The sequence below is a fragment of the Oncorhynchus clarkii genome, unplaced genomic scaffold (genome assembly GCF_045791955.1).
Source record: "Oncorhynchus clarkii lewisi isolate Uvic-CL-2024 unplaced genomic scaffold, UVic_Ocla_1.0 unplaced_contig_9791_pilon_pilon, whole genome shotgun sequence".
NCBI lineage: Eukaryota > Metazoa > Chordata > Actinopteri > Salmoniformes > Salmonidae > Oncorhynchus > Oncorhynchus clarkii.
In genome coordinates, this window is record NW_027257932.1 from 118,761 (window position 1) to 141,637 (window position 22,877).

Sequence of the window (22,877 nt, forward strand, 5' to 3'; positions counted from 1 at the left end):
CATTGCAATGGCTCATTTGTTGACTGAGGAGGTTTATTGTGATTATGTGTAATGGCCGGTTGACTGAGGAGGTTTATTGGGATTCTGTGTAATGGTAGGTTGACTGAGGAGTTTTATTGTGATTCTGTGTAATGGTAGGTTGACTGAGGAGGTTTATTGTGATTCTGTGTGATGGTCGGTTGACTGAGGAGTTTTATTGTGATTCTGTGTGATGGTCGGTTGACTGAGGAGATTTATTGTGATTCTGTGTGATGGTCGGTTGACTGAGGAGTTTTATTGTGATTCTGTGTAATGGTAGGTTGACTGAGGAGGTTTATTGTGATTCTGTGTAATGGTAGGTTGACTGAGGAGGTTTATTATGATTCTGTGTAATGGTAGGTTGACTGAGGAGGTTTATTGTGATTCTGTGTGATGGTCGGTTGACTGAGGAGTTTTATTGTGATTCTGTGTGACGGCCGGTTGACTGAGGAGGTTTATTGTGATTCTGTGTGATGGTAGGTTGACTGAGGAGGTTTATTGTGATTCTGTGTAACGGTAGGTTGACTGAGGAGGTTTATTGTGATTCTGTGTAATGGTAGGTTGACTGAGGAGGTTTATTGTGATTCTGTGTGACGGCCGGTTGACTGAGGAGGTTTATTGTGATTCTGTGTAATGGTAGGTTGACTGAGGAGTTTTATTGTGATTCTGTGTGACGGCCGGTTGACTGAGGAGGTTTATTGGGATTCTGTGTGACGGTAGGTTGACTGAGGAGATTTATTGTGATTCTGTGTAATGGTAGGTTGACTGAGGAGTTTTATTGTGATTCTGTGTAATGGTAGGTTGACTGAGGAGATTTATTGTGATTCTGTGTAATGGTAGGTTGACTGAGGAGATTTATTGTGATTCTGTGTAATGGTAGGTTAACTGAGGAGTTTTATTGTGATTCTGTGTGACGGCCGGTTGACTGAGGAGGTTTATTGTGATTCTGTGTGACGGTAGGTTGACTGAGGAGGTTTATTGTGATTCTGTGTAATGGTCGGTTGACTGAGGAGGTTTATTGTGATTCTGTGTGACGGTAGGTTGACTGAGGAGGTTTATTGTGATTCTGTGTAACGGTAGGTTGACTGAGGAGGTTTATTGTGATTCTGTGTAATGGTAGGTTGACTGAGGAGGTTTATTGTGATTCTGTGTGACGGTAGGTTGACTGAGGAGGTTTATTGTGATTCTGTGTAATGGTAGGTTGACTGAGGAGTTTTATTGTGATTCTGTGTGACGGCCGGTTGACTGAGGAGGTTTATTGGGATTCTGTGTGACGGTAGGTTGACTGAGGAGATTTATTGTGATTCTGTGTAATGGTAGGTTGACTGAGGAGTTTTATTGTGATTCTGTGTAATGGTAGGTTGACTGAGGAGATTTATTGTGATTCTGTGTAATGGTAGGTTGACTGAGGAGATTTATTGTGATTCTGTGTAATGGTAGGTTGACTGAGGAGTTTTATTGTGATTCTGTGTGACGGCCGGTTGACTGAGGAGGTTTATTGTGATTCTGTGTGACGGTAGGTTGACTGAGGAGGTTTATTGTGATTCTGTGTGATGGTAGGTTGACTGAGGAGGTTTATTGTGATTCTGTGTAACGGTAGGTTGACTGAGGAGGTTTATTGTGATTCTGTGTAATGGTCGGCTGACTGAGGAGGTTTATTGGGATTCTGTGTAATGGTAGGTTGACTGAGGAGGTTTATTGGGATTCTGTGTGATGGCCGGTTGACTGAGGAGTTTTATTGTGATTCTGTGTAATGGTAGGTTGACTGAGGAGGTTTATTGTGATTCTGTGTAATGGTAGGTTGACTGAGGAGATTTATTGTGATTCTGTGTAATGGTAGGTTGACTGAGGAGATTTATTGTGATTCTGTGTAATGGTAGGTTGACTGAGGAGGTTTATTGTGATTCTGTGTAATGGTAGGTTGACTGAGGAGATTTATTGTGATTCTGTGTAATGGTCGGTTGACTGAGGAGGTTTATTGTGATTCTGTGTGACGGTCGGTTGACTGAGGAGGTTTATTGGGATTCTGTGTAATGGCCGGTTGACTGAGGAGGTTTATTGGGATTCTGTGTGACGGTAGGTTGACTGATAAGGCCACTCTTTTAGTTCAGGGTTACTTTGAAAAACAAAGCCAAGAGGAATGAGTGGAGCTATATTATGTTATTATATCATACTATAGAGAAGTAGAAGTTGTCCCCCTCTCCTCTCCTCCTTATTTTCCAGCTGACTGACCACATTAAGCTGTTTCTCAGGAGTGCTGATATACACATTATCATGCATTATTCTGAAACATTACCTGCCTGGCCTTCTCACAGTAATAACCACCGCCAAGACCCTATTCTATAGCTAAATAATATTCACATCACAGAGGGAAAACACTTTGGTTTGACTTCATTATTCCTCTATAAATGTGCATATTGGGAGATGATTTTAGTAGGTTGTATTGTTCAGACTGTCTGTTCTTTAGATGTCAGAGAAAATTCTCAATGCAGGAGTGATCATGTCTATATGTGTTTTTCCTATGTATTCTCAGAATGTGTCATGATGTGGTCTCAATCTGTCCATCTCTCAATGTAAAGACAGGGTGTTTACCAGACTAATGTCTAGGCTCAATCTGTCCATCTCTCAATGTAAAGACAGGGTGTTTACCAGACTAATGTCCAGACTCAATCTGTCCATCTCTCAATGTAAAGACAGGGTATTTAATAATTGTCTATACACACTATACCTACATATACCACACAGACAAATGACACTGTTTCTGGAGTGACGGCGAGAAGGAGACTACATGTCAATGGTCTGAGGTGATGTGGATATCTGAGTCATCTGGAAGAGAAGGAGACTAACTACATGTAAATGGTCTGAGGTGATGTGGATATCTGAGTCATCTGGAAGAGAAGGAGACTAACTATGTGTAAATGGTCTGAGGTGATGTGGATATCTGAGTCATCTGGAAGACAAGGAGACTAACTACATGTAAATGGTCTGAGGTGATGTGGATATCTGAGTCATCTGGAAGACAAGGAGACTAACTACATGTAAATGGTCTGAGGTGATGTGGATATCTGAGTCATCTGGAAGACAAGGAGACTAACTATGTGTAAATGGTCTGAGGTGATGTGGATATCTGAGTCATCTGGAAGACAAGGAGACTACATGTAAATGGTCTGAGGTGATGTGGATATCTGAGTCATCTGGAAGACAAGGAGACTAACTATGTGTAAATGGTCTGAGGTGATGTGGATATCTGAGTCATCTGGAAGACAAGGAGACTAACTACATGTAAATGGTCTGAGGTGACGTGGATATCTGAGTCATCTGGAAGAGAAGGAGACTACATGTAAATGGTCTGAGGTGATATGGATATCTGAGTCATCTGGAAAATCATATATTTTACTGATGGCTTGTTGTTGTTTTTGTTGTTGCTATTTTAATGTTTTTTTCAATAAAGATTACTACTTACTGTTAATGTTAATAGTTAGAAGAAAATCTCAAGTTCAATTAGTAATATCAGGTTAGTCTTACCATGAATCATGCGTAGATATTATATATAAAGTTGATATCGGAAGTTTACATACACCTGAGCCAAATACATTTAAACAAAGTTTTTTCAAAATTCCTGACATTTAATCATAATAAAAATTCCCTGTCTTAGGTTAGTTAGGATCACCACTTCATTTTAAGAATGTGAAATGTCAGAATAATAGCAGAAATAAATATTTATTTCAGCTTTAATTTCTTTCATCACATTCCCAGTGGGTCAGAAGTTTACATACACTCAATTAGTATATGTTAACATTGCTTTTAAATTGTTTAACTTGGGTCAAATGTTTCTGGTAGCCTTCCACAAGCTTCCCACAATAAATTGGCTGAATTGTGGCCCATTCCTCCTGACAGAGCTGGTGTAACTGAGTCAGGTGTGAAGGCTTCCTTGCTCGCACACTCTTTTTCAGTTCTGCCAACAAATGTTCTTTTGAATTAAGGTCAGGGCTTTGTGATGGCCAATCCAATACCTTCAATTTATTGTCCTTTAGCCATTTTGCCAAAACTTTGGAAGTATGCTTCGGGTCATTGTCCATTCAGAAGACCCATTTGCAACCAAGCTTTAACTTCCTGACTGATGTCTTGAGATGTTGCTTCAATATATCCACATAATTTTCCCCTCCTCATCATGCCATCAATTTTGTTAAGTGCACCAGTACCTGCTGCAGCAAAGTACCACCACAACATGATGTTGCCACACCCGTGCTTCACGGTTGGGATGGTGTTCTTCGACTTGCAAGCCTCCACCTTTTTCCTCCAAACATATCAGTACCCAAACAGTTCTGTTTTTGTTTCATCAGACCAGAGGACATTTCTCCAAAAAGTACGATCTTTGTCCGCATCTGCAGTTGCAAACCGTAGTCTGGCTTTTGTATGGCGGTTTTGGAACAGTGGCTTCTTCCTTGCTGAGCTTCCTTTCAGGTTATGTCGATATAGGACTCGTTATACTGTGGATAAAGATACTTTTGGACCTGTTTCCTCAAGTATCTTCACAAGGTCCTTCACTGTTGTTCTGGGATTGATTTGCACTTATTGCACCAAAGTACGTTCATCTCTAGGAGACATAAAGCATCTCCTTTCTGAGCGGTATGAGGGCTGTGTGATCCCATGGTGTTTATACTTGTGTACTATTGTTTGTACAGATTAACGTGGTACCTTCAGGTGTTTGGAAATTTCTCCAAAGGATGAACCAGACTTGTGGAGGTCTACATTTATTTAGATTTTCCCATGATGTCAAGCAAAGAGGCACTGAGTTTGAAGCTAGGCCTTGAAATACATTCACAGGTAAACCTCCATTTGACTCAAATTAGGTCAATTAACCTATCAGAAGCCTCTAAAGTCATGACATAATTTTCTGTAATTTTCCAAGCTCTTTAAAGGCACAGTCAACTTAGTGTATGTAAACTTATGACCCACTGGAATTGTGATACAGTGAATTATAAGTGAAATAATCTGTCTGTAAACAATTGTTGGAAAACTTACTTGTGTCATGCACAAAGTAGATGACCTAACCGACTTGCCAAAACTATAGTTTGTTAACAAGAATTTTGTGGAGTGGTTGAAAAACTAGTTTTAATGACTCCAACCTAAGTGTGTGTAAACTTCCGACTTCAACAGTATATATATATATATAAATATACAGTACCTGTCAAAAGTACCTGTACTTATTCAATTGTTTTTCTTTATTTTTACTGTTTTCTATATTGTAGAATAATAGTGAAGACATCAAAACTATGAAATAACTGATATGGAATAATGTAGTAACCAAAAAAGTGTAAAACAAATCAAAATATTTTTACATTTGAGATTCTTCAAAGTAGCCACCCTTTGCATTGGCGACAGCTTTGCACATTCTTGGCATTCTCTCAACCAGCTTCATGAGGTTGTCACCTGATTCAGCACTCCATCACTCTCCTTCGTCAAATAGCCCTTCCACAGCCATGAGCTGTGTTTTGGGTCATTGTCCTGTTGAAAAACGAATTATAGTCCCTCTAAGCGCAAACCAGATGAGATGGTGTATTGCTGCAGAATGCTGTGGTAGCCATGCTGGTTAAGTGTGCCTTGAATTATAAATAAATCAGTCTACGTCACCAGCATAGCACGTCCACACCATCACACCTCCTCCTCCATGCTTCACAAAGGAAACCATACATGCAGAGATCATCCTTTCACCTACTCTGTGTCTCACAAAGACAGTTGAAACCAAAAATCTCACATTTTGACTTTCTTGGCCCAAGCCAGTTTCTTCTTCTTATTGATGTCCTTTAGTAGTGGGTTCTTTGCAGAAATTCGACCATGAAGGCCTGATTCAAGCAGTCTCCTCTGAATAGTTGATATTGAGATGTGTCTGTTACTTGAACTCTGTGAAGCATTTATTTGGGCTACAATCAGAGGTGCAGTTAACTCTAATGAACTTATCCTCTGCAGCAGAGGTAACTCTAGGTCTGCCTTTCCTATGGCAGTCTGTCACGGCTGTTGAAAGGAGAGGACCAAGGTGCAGCATTGTGAGCGTACATTTTCATTTATTAATCAAAATGACGCCGAACAAAACAAATAACACTACAAAACAAATTGTGAAGCTCAAAGGCTATGTGCCCTAAACAAAGCCAACTTCCCACAAAGAAAGGAGGGAAAAAGGGCTACCTAAGTATGGTTTGTAGTGGAAATTTCCTGTATTTACCAAATCATGAGAGCAAACCACACACAAGTCAGAGTTATCATGAAGTCCATATTTAATTATATGAGCTCCATCACAACCCTGTGACTCTCAGATCAATTCAGTGTCTATAAATGAATTCTCTGAGAGTCCTTACACATTGCAATTGAGATCTTTTATAGCAAAGACAAACATAGCCACAACAGCATTGGCTATAAATTATCGTTCAGCTTTGTCTCCTAAACTATGTTCTTATCTCGCTCTCAGGACCATAAAACAAAACCTATCAACAGGCATATATCAAATACACCCCTCCTTGACAAGATCACAGAGACACAGTGACTGGCACACAGACATTGTGGAGCCAAGAGATAATTGGTTTAAAATATATGTTTACATATGAAGACAATCTTGACCTCTCCCCTCTCTGCGGCCCAAGTAACTGAAATCTTGACAGAGAACAGATAACTGCAACCGGCCAACAGTATTATCCAAAAATAGACATTCTGATGAGAAGTAACTCACAAAGCATATAATGAAAATAAAACATCTTATCTATGTTACCCAACTAATTCTGATTATTCCCCCACAGGTTCCCAATCAGAGACAACGATAGACAGCTGTTCCTGATTGAGAAACATACCCGGCCAAAACATAGAAACACCAAATCATAGAAAACATAGAACATAGAATGCCCACCCCAAATCACACCCTGACCCAACCAAATAGAGATATCAAAAGGCTCTCTACGGTCAGGGCGTGACACAGTCCTCATGAGAGCCAGTTTCATCATAGCTCTTGATGGTTTTTGCGACTGCACTTGAAGAATCTTTCAAAGTTCATGACATTTTCCGGATTTACTGACCTTCATGTGTTAAAATAATGATGGACTGTTGTTTTTCTTTGCTTCCTTAAGCTGTTCTTGCCAAAATATGGACTTGGTCTTTGACCAAATAGGGCCATTTTCTGTATACAACCCCTACCTTGTCACAACACAACTGATTATCTCAAACGCATTAAGAAGGAAAGAAATTCCACAAATTAACTTTTAACAAGGCACACCTGTTAATTGGTATGCATTCCAGGTGACTACTTCATGGAGCTGGTTGAGAGCAGGCCAAGAGTGTGCAAATCTGTCATCAAGGCAAAGGGTGGCTGCTGTGTTATTTCAGAATTTTGATGTCTTCACTAATATTCTACAATGTTGAAAATTATAAAACATTTAGAAAAACCCTTGAATGAGTAGGTGTGTCCAAACTTTTGATTGGAACTGTATATATAAATATATATATAATCAAATCAAATTTATAGGTCACAATGCAAATAGTCCAGATAGTTTGCCCCCGGTGATGCGCTGTGCAGACTGCACCACCCTCTGGAGAGCCCTGCGGTTCCGGGCAATGCAGTTGCCATACCTGGTGGTGATACAACCCGACAGGATGCTCTCAATTGTGCATCTGTAAAAGTTTGTGAGGGTTTTAGGTGACAAGCTGAAGTTCTTCAGTCTCCTGAGGTTGAAGAGACGCTGTTGGGCCTTCTTCACCACACTGGGTGTGTGGGTGGACCAGCTGTTGGGCATTCTTCACCACACTGGGTGGGTGGGTGGGTGGGTGGACCAGCTGTTGGGCCTTCTTCACCACACTGGGTGTGTTGTTGGACCAGCTGTTGGGCCCTCTTCACCACACTGGGTGTGTGGGTGGACCATTTCAGATCGTCAGTGATGTGTACGCTGAGGAACTTGAAGCTTTTCACCTTTCTCCACTTCGAGCCCATCGATGTGGATAGGGACGTACACTCTCTGCTGTTTCCTGAAGTCCACTGTCAGCTCCTTTGTTTTGTTGACAATGAGGGATACGTTTTTTTTCCTGGCGCCACTGCCAGGGCCTTCACCTCCTCCCTGTAGGCTGTCTTGTCATTGTTGGTAATCAGGCCTACAGCTGTTGTGTTGTCTGCAAACTTGATGATTGAGTTTGAGGCATGCGTGACCATGCAGTCATGAGTGAACAGGGAGTACAGGATGGGGCTGAGCACGCACCCTTGGGGGGCCCCTATGTTGAGGGTCAGCGAAGTGGAGGTGTTGTTTCCTACCTTCACCACCTGGGTGCGGCCCATCAGAAAGTCCAGGAACCAATTGCACAGGGCGGGGTTGAGACCCAGCTTCTCAATCTTAATGATGAGCTTGGAGGGTACTATGATGTTGAAGGCTGAGCTATAGTCAATGAACAGCATTCTTACATAGGTATTTTGTCCAGATGGGATAGGGCAGTGTGCAGTTCGGCGATTGCATCGTCTGTGGATCTATTGGGGCGGTATGCATCTTGAAGTGGGTCTAGGGTGTTGGGCAAGGTAGAAGTGATATGTTCCTTAAAACCTCTTTGGGATAGGGGGCAGCATTTTCACTTTTGGTTAAATAACGTGCCCAATTTCAACTTCCTGCTACTCATGCCAAGAATATAAGATATGCATAGTATTAGTAGATTTGGATAGAAAACACTCCGACGTTTCTAAAACTGTTTGAATCATGTCTGTGAGTGTAACAGAACTTATGTAGCAGGCAAAACCCTGAGGACTAACCATTCAGATTTTTTTTAGGTTACTGTCTATTCAATGAGGTTTCATTGGGAAACGCGATTTCTAAGGCACTTGTTTGCAGTTCCTACCACTTCCACTGGATGTCACCAGTCTTTGGAAATTGGTTGAGGTTATTCCTTTGTGTAATGAAGAAGTACGGCCATCTTGAATTTGTGTCATTTGAAGTGTACTTTTTGAGAAGACGCATGACTGGAAAAGTAGCGTGAGATTGTTGTCTTCCTGTATTGAACACAGATTGTCCCGTCTACAATTTGATCGATTATTAACGTTTAAAAATACCTAATGTTGTATTACAAAAGTAGTTTGAAATGTAGTTTCAAAGTTTACAGGTAACTTTTGAGATATTTTGTAGGGACGTTGCGCAAATTGGAAGCAGTTTTTTTTCTGGATCAAACGCGCCAAATAAATATATATTGGAGATATATGGACGGAATTAATCGAACAAAAGGACCATTTGTGATGTTTATGGGACATTATTGGAGTGACAACAAAAGAAGCTCGTTAAAGGTAAGGCATGATTTATATTTTATTTCTGCGTTTTGTGTGGTGCCTGCAGGGTTGAAATATGCTACACTCTCTTTGTTTACTGTTGTGCTATCATCAGATAATAGCTTCTTATGCTTTCGACAAAAATGCAACCAATTTTTGTTATTGACCAAATACTTATTTTCCACCATAATTTGCTAATAAATTCCTTAAAAATCCTACAATGTGATTTTCTGGATTTTTTTTCTCATTTTGTCTGTCATAGTTGAAGTGTACCTATGATGAAAATTACAGGCCTCTCTCACACCCCCCCCCCCCCCCCCCCCCCCCCATCCCGCCCCCTCTTCTACACTGCTGCTACTCGCTGTTTGTTTATTACCAATACATAGTCACTTCGCCCCCACCTACATGTACAGATTACCACATCTAGCTTGTACCCGTGCACACTGACTCAGCACCGGTTCCCCCTGTAGACAGCCTCGTTATTCTTATTGTGTTACTTTTTATTATTTGAACTTCACTGTTGGTTAAGGGCTTGTAAGTAAGCATTTCACGGTTAACTCTACACTTGTATTCTGCGCATGTGGCAAATAAAGTTTGATTTGAGTTGAATGTCTTACCATGCAGCATATATCATATCTTACCATGCAGCATATATCATATCTTACCATGCAGCATAAATAATATCGTACTGTGCAGTATATATCCTATCTTACCATGCAGCATATATAATATCTTACCATGCAGCATATATAATATCTTACCATGCAGCATATATAATATCTTACCATGCAGCATATATCATATCTTACCATGCAGCATATATCATATCTTACCATGCAGCATATATATTATCTTACCATGCAGCATATATCATATCTTACCATGCAGCATAAATAATATCGTACTATGCAGCATATATCATATCTTTCCATGCAGCATATATCATATCTTACCATGCAGCATATATAATATCTTACCATGCAGCATATATCATATCTTACCATGCAGCATAAATAATATCGTACTATGCAGCATATATCATATCTTACCATGCAGCATATATCAGATCTTACCATGCAGCATATATCAGATCTTACCATGCAGCATATATCATATCTTACCATGCAGCATATATCATATCTTACCATGCAGCATATATCATATCTTACCATGCAACATATATCATATCTTGCCACTGTCTTTTCCAATACATATTCAGAGGTTGTCCAGTTGTTTGACTGCTCCCCTCGACACATTTTGACACCGTTTTCCCTGTGAAAACACACACACTTGGCACGCACGCACACACACACACACACACACACACACACACACACACACACACACACACACACACACACACACACACACACACACACACACACACACACACACACACACACATGCATAGTCAGCCTCAGGCTGGTAAATTATTTCCTTATCTTTGTCCATTAATTAGGTAGAGCAGTTTCTATGGAGCAGGTAACACATGTATTTGGCAAACATGATAAAAGTTTATTCTGTTATCTTGACAAGTTCTGAAACATAATCCTCCCTAAGACTCCAGAGCGTGTCTGAGTGGCACACAGAGACAAGTTGTCCTGGTCACGTTGCTCTCTCTGTTGCCTTCATGGAACAGTCTGGAATATACTGTATAGTTTATGTAATCTGTCAAATAGACTAGTTTCTACACCTTGAATCTCAATTAGGGACATTTAGAATGATAATCAACTGGAACATGGCTCTATCGGTACTGATTAACGGTTAAAGTGAATTGAATACAGCCATATCGCTGTGTTAGTGCATTGACTGGTCTTAGGGTCTGAGGGCTATGGCAACCAACTGCTGCAGTACAGGAAGGAAGGAAAGAAGGACAGTAAGAAGGAAGGAGAGGAGGGTTTGTGATAAATACTGATGGAGGTTAAATCCTCTGAGCTTTACACCTTTATACCTTTCAATCCTGAAGAAAAAGCTTTCAACACACTGCCTGCCCTAAAACCATGAATAGAAATGCATGTCCTTGGGGCCTCCCGAGTGGGGCAGTGTTACGGGGTCACTACAGCCTGGGGTTCGATCCCAGTGTCAGGGGTTAGGGGAGGGCCCGGCTTTGGGGGGATTTACTTGGCTCATCGCGCTGGGGGCGGCTGGACCCCTGAAGGTTGCGTTAGGCTTCCAGGTTAATTGGGTGGGTGTTAATCTCTACAGGATTGGTGGGTCCCCTGTGGGATGTTTGAGCTAACATAGGCTAATGAGGTTGTAAGTAACAAGAACATTTCCCAGGACATAGACATATCTGATATTGGCAGAAAGCTTAAGTTCTTGTTAATCTATTGCACATGTACAGTAGCTATTACAGTGAAAGAAAACCATGCTATTGTTTAAGGAGAGTGCACAGTTATGAACATGATAATTTATTAATAAACCAATTAGGCACATTTGGGCAGTCTTGATACAACAGTTTGAACAGAAATGCAATGGTTCTTTGGATCAGTCTAAAACGTTGCACATACAGACTGATGCAATCTAGTGGCCAAAATCTAAATTGTGCCTGGGCTGGAATAATACATTATGGCCTTTCTCTTACGTTTCAAAGATGATCTTACAAACCACATGTTTTTTCTTTGTATTATCTTTTACCAGATCTATTGTGTTATACTCTCCTACATTCATTTCACATTTCCACAAACTTCAAAGTGTTTTGTTTCAAATGGTATCAAGAATATGCACATCCTTGCTTTAGGTCCTGAGGTACAGTCTGGGTATGTCATTTTAGGCAAAAATTGAAAAAAAAGGGATCCAATCCATTTTAAGAAGCGCGGTTTGGCAGGTCATGTTTCAGAGGACGCATGACTTGACCTTCACCGCCCCTTGGTGAGTTGTAGCGATGAGACAAGATCGGAATCAAGAAATTGGGGAGAAAAAGAGGGTACATTTTTTTAATGTCTTTCCTTTCTCAACATCCACCCACTCCACCAACCTCTACCTCAGTCCGCCTCCACCCCATCTCTATCCAAGCCCCATCAACCTCTATCCCAGCCCCAGCACCAGCCCCACCCAATCTCTACCCACCCCACAACTACCCCAGTCCCACTCCACCAACCTCTACCTCAGTCCCAATCCACCCACCACTACCCAAGTCCCACTCCACCCACTTCTACCACAGTCCCACTCCAGCCACCTCTATCCCAGTCCCAGTCCCACTCAAACCACCTCTACTCCAGTCCACCTCCACCCACCACTACCCCAGTCCCACTCCACCCACTTCTACCCGAGTCCCACTCCACCCACCTCTACCCCAGTCCCACTCCAGCCACCTCTATCCCAGTCCCACTCCCACTCCACCCACCTCTACTCCAGTCCACCTCCACCCACCTTTACTCCAGTCCCACTCCACCCACCTCTACCCCAGTCCACCTCCACCCACCTCTACCCCAGGCCCACTCCACCCACCTCTACCCCAGTCCACCTCCACCCACCTCTATCCCAGTCCACCTCCACCCACCTCTATCCCAGTCCACCTCCACCCACCTCTACCCCAGTCCACCTCCACCCACCTCTACCCCAGTCCCCCTCCACCCACCTCTATCCCAGTCCACCTCCACCCACCTCTATCCCAGTCCACCTCCACCCAACTCTACCCCAGTCCCACTCCACCCACCTCTACCCCAGTCCACCTCCACCCACCTTTATCCCAGTCCACCTCCACCCACCTCTACCCCAGTCCACCTCCACCCACCTCTACCCCAGTCCCACTCCACCCACCTCTACCCCAGTCCACCTCCACCCACCTCTATCCCAGTCCACCTCCACCCACCTCTACCCCAGTCCACCTCCACCCACCTCTACCCCAGTCCCACTCCACCCATCTCTATCCCAGTCCACCTCCACCCACCTCTATCCCAGTCCACCTCCACCCACCTCAACCCAGACCCACTCCACCCACCTCTACCCCAGTCCACCTCCACCCCACCTCTACCCCAGTCCACCTCCACCCTCCTCTACCCCAGTCCCGCTCCACCCACCTCTACCCCAGTCCACCTCCACCCCACCTCTACCCCAGTCCACCTCCACCCACCTCTACCCCAGTCCCACTCCACCAACCTCTACCCCAGTCCACTCCACCCACCTCTTCCCCAGTCCCACTCCACCAACCTCTACCCCAGTCCACTCCACCCTCCTCTATCCCAGTCCACCTCCACCCACCTCTACCCCAGTCCCACTCCCACCAACCTTTACCCCAGTCCCACTCCACCAACCTCTACCCCAGTCCACCTCCACCCACCTCTACCCCAGTCCCACTCCACCCACCTCTACCCCAGTCCCCCTCCACCCACCTCTACCCCAGTCCCACTCCACCCTACTCTACCCCAGTCCACCTCCACCCACCTCTACCCCAGTCCCACTCCACCCACCTCTACCCCAGTCCCCCTCCACCCACCTCTACCCCAGTGCTACTCCACCCACCTCTACCCCAGTCCACCTCCACCCACCTCTACCCCAGTCCCACTCCACCCACCTCTACCCCAGTCCCACTCCACCCACACACCTCTATCCCAGTCCCAGTCCCACTCCACCAACCTCTAATCCCAGTCCCACTCCACCCACCTCTACCCCAGTCCCCCTCCACCCACCTCTACCCCAGTCCCACTCCACCCTCTCCACCGCTATGCCAGTCCCCTTTCCCTTCCCCTTCCACTCCACCTCAACCCCAATCTACTTCCCATGTCCATTAACATCATGTGTCCATTGAGGGTCAACACTAGAAATCTCGTCTCCTTTCCGAGGTAGAACCCGGTCCAGGAGCTAGGAAAAAAGCTTCAGGCTGAAACCCCCGGAAGCAAAGAGACTGGAGGTCACCAGAGGTCACACTCCTTTAGCCCAGGAGCTGTCTCTCTATGTCTCTCTCCCTCTCTGTCTCTCTCTCTCTCTCTCTCTCTCTCTCTCTCTCTCTCTCTCTCTGGCTCTCTCTCCCCCTCTCTCCCTCTGTGTCTCTTTTTTCTCTCCCTTTGTCTCCCTCTCTCTCTCTTTCTTTCTCTGTCTCTCTATCTCCTCTCTCTCTCCTCCTCTCTTCCCCGGGCTGAGGGTTTCTGAGTCCGCTGAGAGGAGTGTGTGAAAAGGCACAATACAGGTCCCTCGACGCTGCCGCCACGGCAGCGAATGTGTGAGAAGAGGCCTACATTTGATGCCTGACTGACCAAATCTTCTTCTGAATAGTCGCTGCTATTCCCCCATGAGGTCTGCAGCGGTGCCAGAGGGGGCGAGAGGGGGGGCACGAGAGACAAGATGGAGAGAGGAAGGTTCAGTAATTGTATCAAGGTCTGTTGAGATTTTCTCAAACGGCTCTCGGTAAAAGGAATGGGGTCCCATGGTACAGGAAGCAACTCCTGCAGAATAACCCCAAAACACTGTGCACTCAGATATGAATAACATTCCATTTAACACATGAAAGCCCATATATTGAATACAACACCTTTACTGTCCCCAACTCCATCTATTTTTCAACACGAATATTCCTGCGTAGGGTTTAGATTAGATTTCGACTAAGAATGTGTTGTTTTATGGTGTTTATGGTGTCCAGTTTTAGCGACTCTAAACTTGGAGTGTCTTCATCCATTTTGACATTGTTACATATAAAGGTTTCTTTGTCCTTTTATCAATATAAACATAGATATTATAACTTATCTGGTAAGAAAGTACCTACACAAGTACCTACAGTTGAAGTCGGAAGTTTAAATACACCTTAGCCAACTAAATTTAAACTCAGTTTTTCTCAATTCACGACATTTTATCCTAGTAAAAATTCCCTGTCTCAGGTCAGTTAGAATTGCCACTTTATTTTAAGAATGTGAAATCTCAGAGTAATAGTAGAGAGAATTATTTCTTTCAGCTTTTATTTCTTTCATCACATTCCCAGTGGGTCTGAATATTACATACACTCAATTAGTATTTGATAGCATTGCCTTTAAATTGTTTAACTTGGGTCAAACATTTCAGGTAGCTTTCCACAAGCTTCCCAAAATAAGTTGGGTGAATTTTGGCCCATTCCTCCTGACAGAGCTGGTGTAACTGAGTCAGGTTTGTAGGCCTCCTTGCTTGCACACACTTTTTCAGTTCTGCCAACAAATGTTCTATAGGATTAAGGTCAGGGCTTTGTGATTGCCACTCCAATACCTTGACTTTGTTGTCTTTAAGCCATTTTGCCACAACTTTGGAAGTATGCTTGGGGTCATTGTCCATTTGGAAGACCCATCTGCGACCAAGCTTTAACTTCTTGACTCATGTCTTGAGATGCTGCTTCAATATATCCACATAATTTCCCCTCCTCATGATATCATCTATTTTGTGAAGTGCACCAGTCTCTATGTAAGGATTTAATAAAGGGTTAGGTTTAGGTACCTTGTACTTATATAAAGAATTAATACAGGGTTAGGTACCTAGTACCTATATAAGGACTTAATAAAGCATACATGCCACATGCATTTATTATTCTCTATAAAGCAGAATGGCTAGCTTTATCTTCAGTGCCTATTGTCAAGCTGAATGGCTAGCTTACTTTATTTTCAGTGCCTATTGTCAAGCTGAATGGCTAGCTTACTTTATTTTCAGTACCTATTGTCAAGCTGAATAGCTAGCTTACTTTATCTTCAGTGCCTATTGTCAAGCTGAATGGCTAGCTTACTTTATTTTCAGTGCCTATTGTCAAGCTGAATGGCTAGCTTACTTTATTTTCAGTACCTATTGTCAAGCTGAATAGCTAGCTTACTTTATTTTCAGTACCTATTGTCAAGCTGAAGAGCTAGCTTACTTTATCTTCCGTGCTTATTTTCAAGCTGAATGGCTATGATACTTTATTTTCAGTACCTATTGTCAAACTGAATAGCTAGTTTACTTTATTTTCAGTACCTATTCTCAAACTGAATAGCTAGCTTACTTTATTTTCAGTACCTATTGTCAAACTGAATGGCTAGCTTACTTTATTTTCAGTACCTATTGTCAAACTACCTCGGGATCAGATCCTCGGAGCTCCCACCCTCACCAGACCTTGACGTTTCCTGAGAGACCGGCCCGTTCAACGTCACCAGCTGTCATCATGTGCAGCTCTATGGCGAGAAACATCTCGGTCCCAAAGTCAAAAACCAAGCTACCAAGGAGCACGAGGAAATCACAAGGCTGCTTCAGACTGTTCTACCACAGATTTGTATTTGTATTTTTTTATTTCCTTTATTTAAAACCTCTTATGGATAGGGGCGACGCTAGCGTCTCAACTGGCCAATTGCCAGGGGAAATGCAGAGCGCCAGATTCAAATAAAATGCTATAAATTCAAATGTTCATTAAATCACAGATGTAAGATACTCAATTAAAGCTACACTCGTTGTGAATCCAGCCAACGTGTCAGATTTAAAAAATGCTTTTCGGCGAAAGCATAAGAAGCTATTATCTGATAGCCTGGAACATCTGCACTAGGAGTAAACAAAGGAGCTAGCGTAGCAGGCGCTACACAAAACACTGAAATAAAATATAAAACATGCATTACCTTTGACAAGCTTTTTTTTGTTGGCACTCCAATATGTCCCATAAACATCACAATTGGTCCTTTTTTGCGATTAATTCCGTCCATATATATCGAAAATATCCATTTATAAAGCAAATCCACTAATCATATGCATATCTTATATTCTTGGCATGAGTAGGGGTCTGGGGCCACACAGTGTGTAGTGAAATCTGTGAATGTATTGTTATGTTTGAAAAAATGTATTCCAGTAGTAACCTGCTAAGAGCCTTAACTTTGCTGGACCCCAGGAAGAGTGGTTGCTGCCTTGACAGGAACAAATGGGGATCCATAATAAACCCCAGGAAGAGTAGCTGCTGCCTTGGCAGGAACTAATGGGGATCCATAATAAATATAAAGTACATGAAGAATCAAGTACATGTTGAATCAAGTACATGCAGAATCAAGTAGAAGTAGAATCAAGTACATGCAGAATCAAGAACATGCAGAATCAAGTAGAAGTAGAATCAAGTACATGCAGAATCAAGAACATGCAGAATCAAGTAGAAGTAGAATCACGTACATGCAGAATCAAGAACATGCAGAATCAAGTAGAAGTTGAATCAAGTACATGCAGAATAAAGTAAATGCAGAATCAAGTACATGCAGAATCAAGTAAATGCAGAATCAAGTACATGCAGAATCAAGTACATGCAGAATCAAGTACATGCAGAATCAAGTACATGCAGAATCAAGTAAATGCAGAATCAAGTACATGCAGAATCAAGTACATGCAGAATCAAGTAAATGCAGAATCAAGTACATGCAGAATCAAGTACATGCAGAATCAAGTACATGCAGAATCAAGTAAATGCAGAATCAAGTAAATGCAGAATCAAGTACATGCAGAATCAAGTACATGCAGAATCAAGTACATGCAGAATCAAGTACATGCAGAATCAAGTAAATGCAGAATCAAGTAAATGTAGAATCAAGTACATGCAGAATCAAGTACATGCAGAATCAAGTAAATGCAGAATCAAGTAAATGCAGAATCAAGTACACGCAGAATCAAGTACATGCAGAATCAAGTACATGAAGAATCAAGTACTTGCAGAATCAAGTACATGCAGAATCAAGTACATGCAGAATCAAGTTGTATTCAGACATTATCATTTTTCAATGCATTTTAGTCATTGAAGCAGACGCTCTTATCCAGACCGACTTACATCAGTATTAGGGTTTAAGTGCCTTGCTCATGGGCACATCGACACATTTTTCACCCAGTCTGCTCAGGGGTTAGAACCATCAACTTTTCGATTACTGGCCCAACACTCTTAACTGATGGGCTGCCTGCCTCCTACAGGAAAAATAAAACCATTTGATATTGTTATTTCTATGTACACTGTATGGATATAGTTGGAAGTTTGTGTGCTTTGACAATAGGCCTGTGTGTGTATGCGTGTGTGTGTGTGTGCGTGTCATCGTTGTGACATGTGATGGTTCCCAGCCCGGGCCTCCCCTCAGTGATTGACAGGTTGTAGATTGCCTCCATCCAGACATGACACACACACAGACACACACACACACACACACACACACACACACACACGCACACACACACACACACACGCACACAGAACAGTCAATGCCCACCTTGTGTGTCTTTCTGCCTCACTGACATATAAACCTTTCAAACCAAACCGTTTTTCTGCCAGCTACAGCATCCCACCAGCTTTTTTCTACCTTTTCTTTATATCTGAAAGGTGTTGCCGGTATCAAATCCGAAACTTTCGTGTCTGCGAACTGACCTAGTCACGATTGAAATACATTTCTGCCTATGGCTTAATGTGAAATGTAGCTGAAATGCTCAGGCAGCATTGGCATGCACTACGCTCTGAAGCTCTTGATGGTTGCTAGGTAAAACCCATTACTACAATCTTCCGGGCAGTTCTAAATGCACTATGCTCTAAAGCTCTTGATGGTTGCTAAGCAACACCCATTACTATTCTCCTCCTGGCAGTTCTAAATGCACTACGCTGTAAAGCTCTTGATTGATGCTAGGCAACACCCATTACTACTATACTCCTGGCAGTTCCACACGCACCACGCTCTAAAGCTCTTGATGGTTGCTAGGCAACACCCATTACTACTATCCTCCTGGCAGTTCTAAATGCACTACTCTAAAGCTCTTGATTGTTGCTAGGCAACACCCATTACTACTATCCTCATGGCAGTTCTAAATGCACTACACTCTAAAGCTCTTGATTGTTGCTAGGCAACACCCATTACTACTATCCTCCTGGCAGTTTTAAATGCACTATACTCTAAAGCTCTTGATGGTTGCTAGGCAGCACCCATTACTACTATCATCCTGGCAGTTCTAAATGCACTACACTCTAAAGCTCTTGATTGTTGCTAGGCAACACCCAGTACTACTATCCTCCTGGCAGTTCTAAATGCACTACACTCTAAAGCTCTTGATGGTTGCTAGGCAGCACCCATTACTACTATCCTCCTGGCAGTTCTAAATGCACTACACTCTAAAGCTCTTGATGGTTGCTAGGCAGCACCCATTACTACTATCCTCCTGGCAGTTCTTTACTTTGCAAGGCACGTCACTTCACCCATCTATCTGCATAGCCCACCACATGCACTGTTTTCTAACCACATCTGGATGGCTTCATAACAAATTACTATGGGAATAAATATCACTGAATGACAGAAATGTTTGAATAAAGTCATCCAATATTTATAACACATGAACCAATAGCCTACCTGTGTGTATTCAAATATTTCAGCAGCCTTTTGTGCTACTTTGAGACAAGCTTAGGGAGTCTTGAGAAATCAATCAGATATGTATTTTAGCTGAATAGATTTGTATTTTAACTGAAAATCAGTTTGGATATTTGTTAGTCTACAATTTGGCTGTGGAAATGTTGGCTAAATTGAGGTCCGTGCTAGTCATGATCATCTTGTCTAGTTCTCATTTTGCACTTTAGCTTAACAAGTGGATAATTTTACTCTTCACTCGCTCTCTCTTAGTAAGCCAGGCCTACTCCCTACCAAAAGCCTAGGACTCATAGTGTAACGGTTTTCTTGACTTGAAGAAGAGGCGGACCATAATACAGCGTGGTTTCTATTCATGGTTCTTTAATAAAGACTCTACACATGAACAAACTAACAAAACAAGAAACGTGAAAACCCAAAACAGCCCTATATGGTGCAAACACAGAGACAGGAACAATCACCCACAAAACCCAACACCAAACAGGCTACCTAAATATGGTTCCCAATCAGAGACAATGACTAACACCTGCCTCTGATTGAGAACCATATCAGGCCAAACATAGAAATAGACAAACTAGACATGTAACATAGAATGCCCACTCAGATCACACCCTGACCAAACAAAACATAGAACCATACAAAGCAAACTATGGTCATGGTGTGACAGTACCCCCCCCCCCCCCCCCCCCTCCAAGGTGCGGACTCCGGCCGCCAAACCTGAACCTATTGGGGAGTGTCTGGGTGGGCATCTGTCCGCGGTGGCGGCTCTGGTGCTGGACGTGGCCCCCACTTCACCATAGTCTTAGTCCGCCCCATTGTCCGCTTCCGTGGCCTCCTAACCACAGCAACCCTACTAAATGACCCCACTAGACAGAGGGGCAGCTCTGGACAGAGGGGCGGCAGCTCGGGACAGAGGGGCGGCAGCTCGGGACAGAGGGGCTCTGGCGCCTCTGGGCTGAGGGGCTCTGGCGCCTCTGGGCTGAGGGGCTCTGGCGCCTCTGGGCTGAGGGGCTCTGGTGCCTCTGGGTTGACTGGCGGCACTGGCGGCCCCTTGCAGACTGGCGGCACTGGCGGCCCCTTGCAGACTGGCGGCCCCTTGCAGACTGGCGGCACTGGCGGCCCCTTGCAGACTGGCGGCACTGGCGGCCCCTTGCAGACTGGCGGCACTGGCGGCCCCTTGCAGACTGGCGGCACTGGCGGCCCCTTGCAGACTGGCGGCACTGGCGGCCCCTTGCAGACTGGCGGCACTGGCGGCCCCTTGCAGACTGGCGGCACTGGCGGCTCCTTGCAGACTGGCGGCACTGGCGGCACCTTGCAGACTGGAGGCACTGGCGGCTCCTTGCAGACTAGCGGCACTGGCGGCGCTGGGCAGACTGGCGGCGCTTTTCAGACTGGCGGCACTGGCGGCGCTGGGCTGACTGGCGGCACTGGCGGCGCTGGGCAGACTGGCGGCACTGGCGGCGCTGGGCAGACTGACGGCACTGGCGGCGCTGGGCAGACGGGTGGCTCAGGCGGCGCTGGGCAGATGGGTGGCTCAGGCGGCGCTGGGCAGACAGGTGGCTAAGGCGGCGAAGGGGGACGGATAGCTCAGATGGCGCTGGGCAGACGGGAAGCTCCGGAAAACGCTGGAGAGGAAGGCTCTGGCAGCGCTGGACTGAGGAGCTCTGGCGCCTCTGGAATGAGGGGCTCTGGCGCCTATGGACTGAGGGGCGGGAGCTCTGGCAGCGCCGAACAGGCGGGAGACTCCGGCTGCGCTGGAGAGGAGGAAGGCTCTAGCAGCGCCGGAGAGGCGGGAGACTCCGGCAGCGCTGGAGAGGAGGAAGGCCCCGGCAGCACTGGACAGGCGGGAGCACCTGTAAGGATGAGACGGAGAGACAGCCTGGTGCGGGGGGCTGCCACCGGAGGGCTGGTGCGTGGAGGTGGTACCGGATAGACCGGACCGTGCAGGCGCACTGGAGCTCTTGAGCACCGAGCCTGCCCAACCTTACCCGGTTGAATGGTCCCGGTCGCCCTGCCAGTGCGGCGAGGTGGAATAGCCCGCACTGGGCTATGCAGGCGAACCGGGGACACCGTGCGCAAGGCTGGTGCCATGTAAGTCGGCCCAAGGAGACGCACTGGAGACCAGATGCGTAGAGCCGGCTTCATGGCACTTGGCTCGATGCCCACTCTTGCCCGGCCGATACGCGGAGCTGGTATGTACCGCACCGGGCTATGCACCCGCACTGGGGACACCGTGCGCTCCACCGCATAACACGGTGCCTGCCCGGTCTCTCTCGCCCCCCGGTAAGCACAGGAAGTTGGCGCAGTTCTCCTACCTGGCTTCGCCACACTTCCTGTGTGCCCCTTCCCAATAATTTTTTGGGGCTGACTCTCGGGCTTCCATCCACGCCGCCGTGCTGAATCCTCATACCAGCGCCTCTCTACCTTCGCCGCCTCGAGCTTTTCTTTGGGGCGCCGATATTCTCCAGGCTGTGCCCAGGGTCCTTTTCCGTCCAATTCGTCCTCCCATGTCCATTCCTCCTCGCGCTGCTCCTGCTGCCGCTTCTCCTGCTGCACCTTGGGGCGGCGACACTCCCCTGGCTTTTCCCAGAGTCCTCTCCTGTCGAGGATTTCTTCCCAAGTCCAGAATACTTTATTTCGCTGCTCCTGCTGCTGCCCGTTACCACGCCGCTTGGTCCTGTTGTGGTGGATGATTCTGTAACGGTTTTCTTGACTTGAAGGAGAGACGGACCAAAATGCAGCGTGGTTTCTATTCATGGTTCTTTAATAAAGACTCTACACATGAACAAACTAACAAAACAAGAAACGTGAAAACCCAAAACAGCCCTATCTGGTGCAAACACAGAGACAGGAACAATCACCCATAAAACCCAACACCAAACAGGCTACCTAAATATGGTTCCCAATCAGAGACAATAACTAACACCTGCCTCTGATTGAGAACCATATCAGGCCAAACATAGAAATAGACAAACTAGACATGTAACATAGAATGCCCACTCAGATCACACCCTGACCAAACAAAACATAGAACCATACAAAGCAAACTATGGTCATGGTGTGACAGTACCCCCCCCCCCCCCCCCCCTCCAAGGTGCGGACTCCGGCCGCCAAACCTGAACCTATTGGGGAGTGTCTGGGTGGGCATCTGTCCGCGGTGGCGGCTCTGGTGCTGGACGTGGCCCCCACTTCACCATAGTCTTAGTCCGCCCCATTGTCCGCTTCCGTGGCCTCCTAACCACAGCAACCCTACTAAATGACCCCACTAGACAGAGGGGCAGCTCTGGACAGAGGGGCGG

The 22,877-nt window shown here is 45.0% G+C and overlaps 1 protein-coding gene across 1 annotated transcript; it reads left to right on the forward strand.

The window, feature by feature from the left end:
* The first annotated feature begins 12,128 nt into the window (after positions 1–12,128).
* On the forward strand, positions 12,129–13,882 carry LOC139393698 (uncharacterized). The gene is made up of 3 exons (XM_071142043.1): positions 12,129–12,169; positions 12,314–12,434; positions 12,656–13,882. The coding sequence occupies exons 1-3, from the start codon at positions 12,129–12,131 to the stop codon at positions 13,880–13,882; spliced, it is 1,389 nt and encodes a 462-aa protein (XP_070998144.1).
* The last annotated feature ends 8,995 nt before the right edge of the window (positions 13,883–22,877 follow it).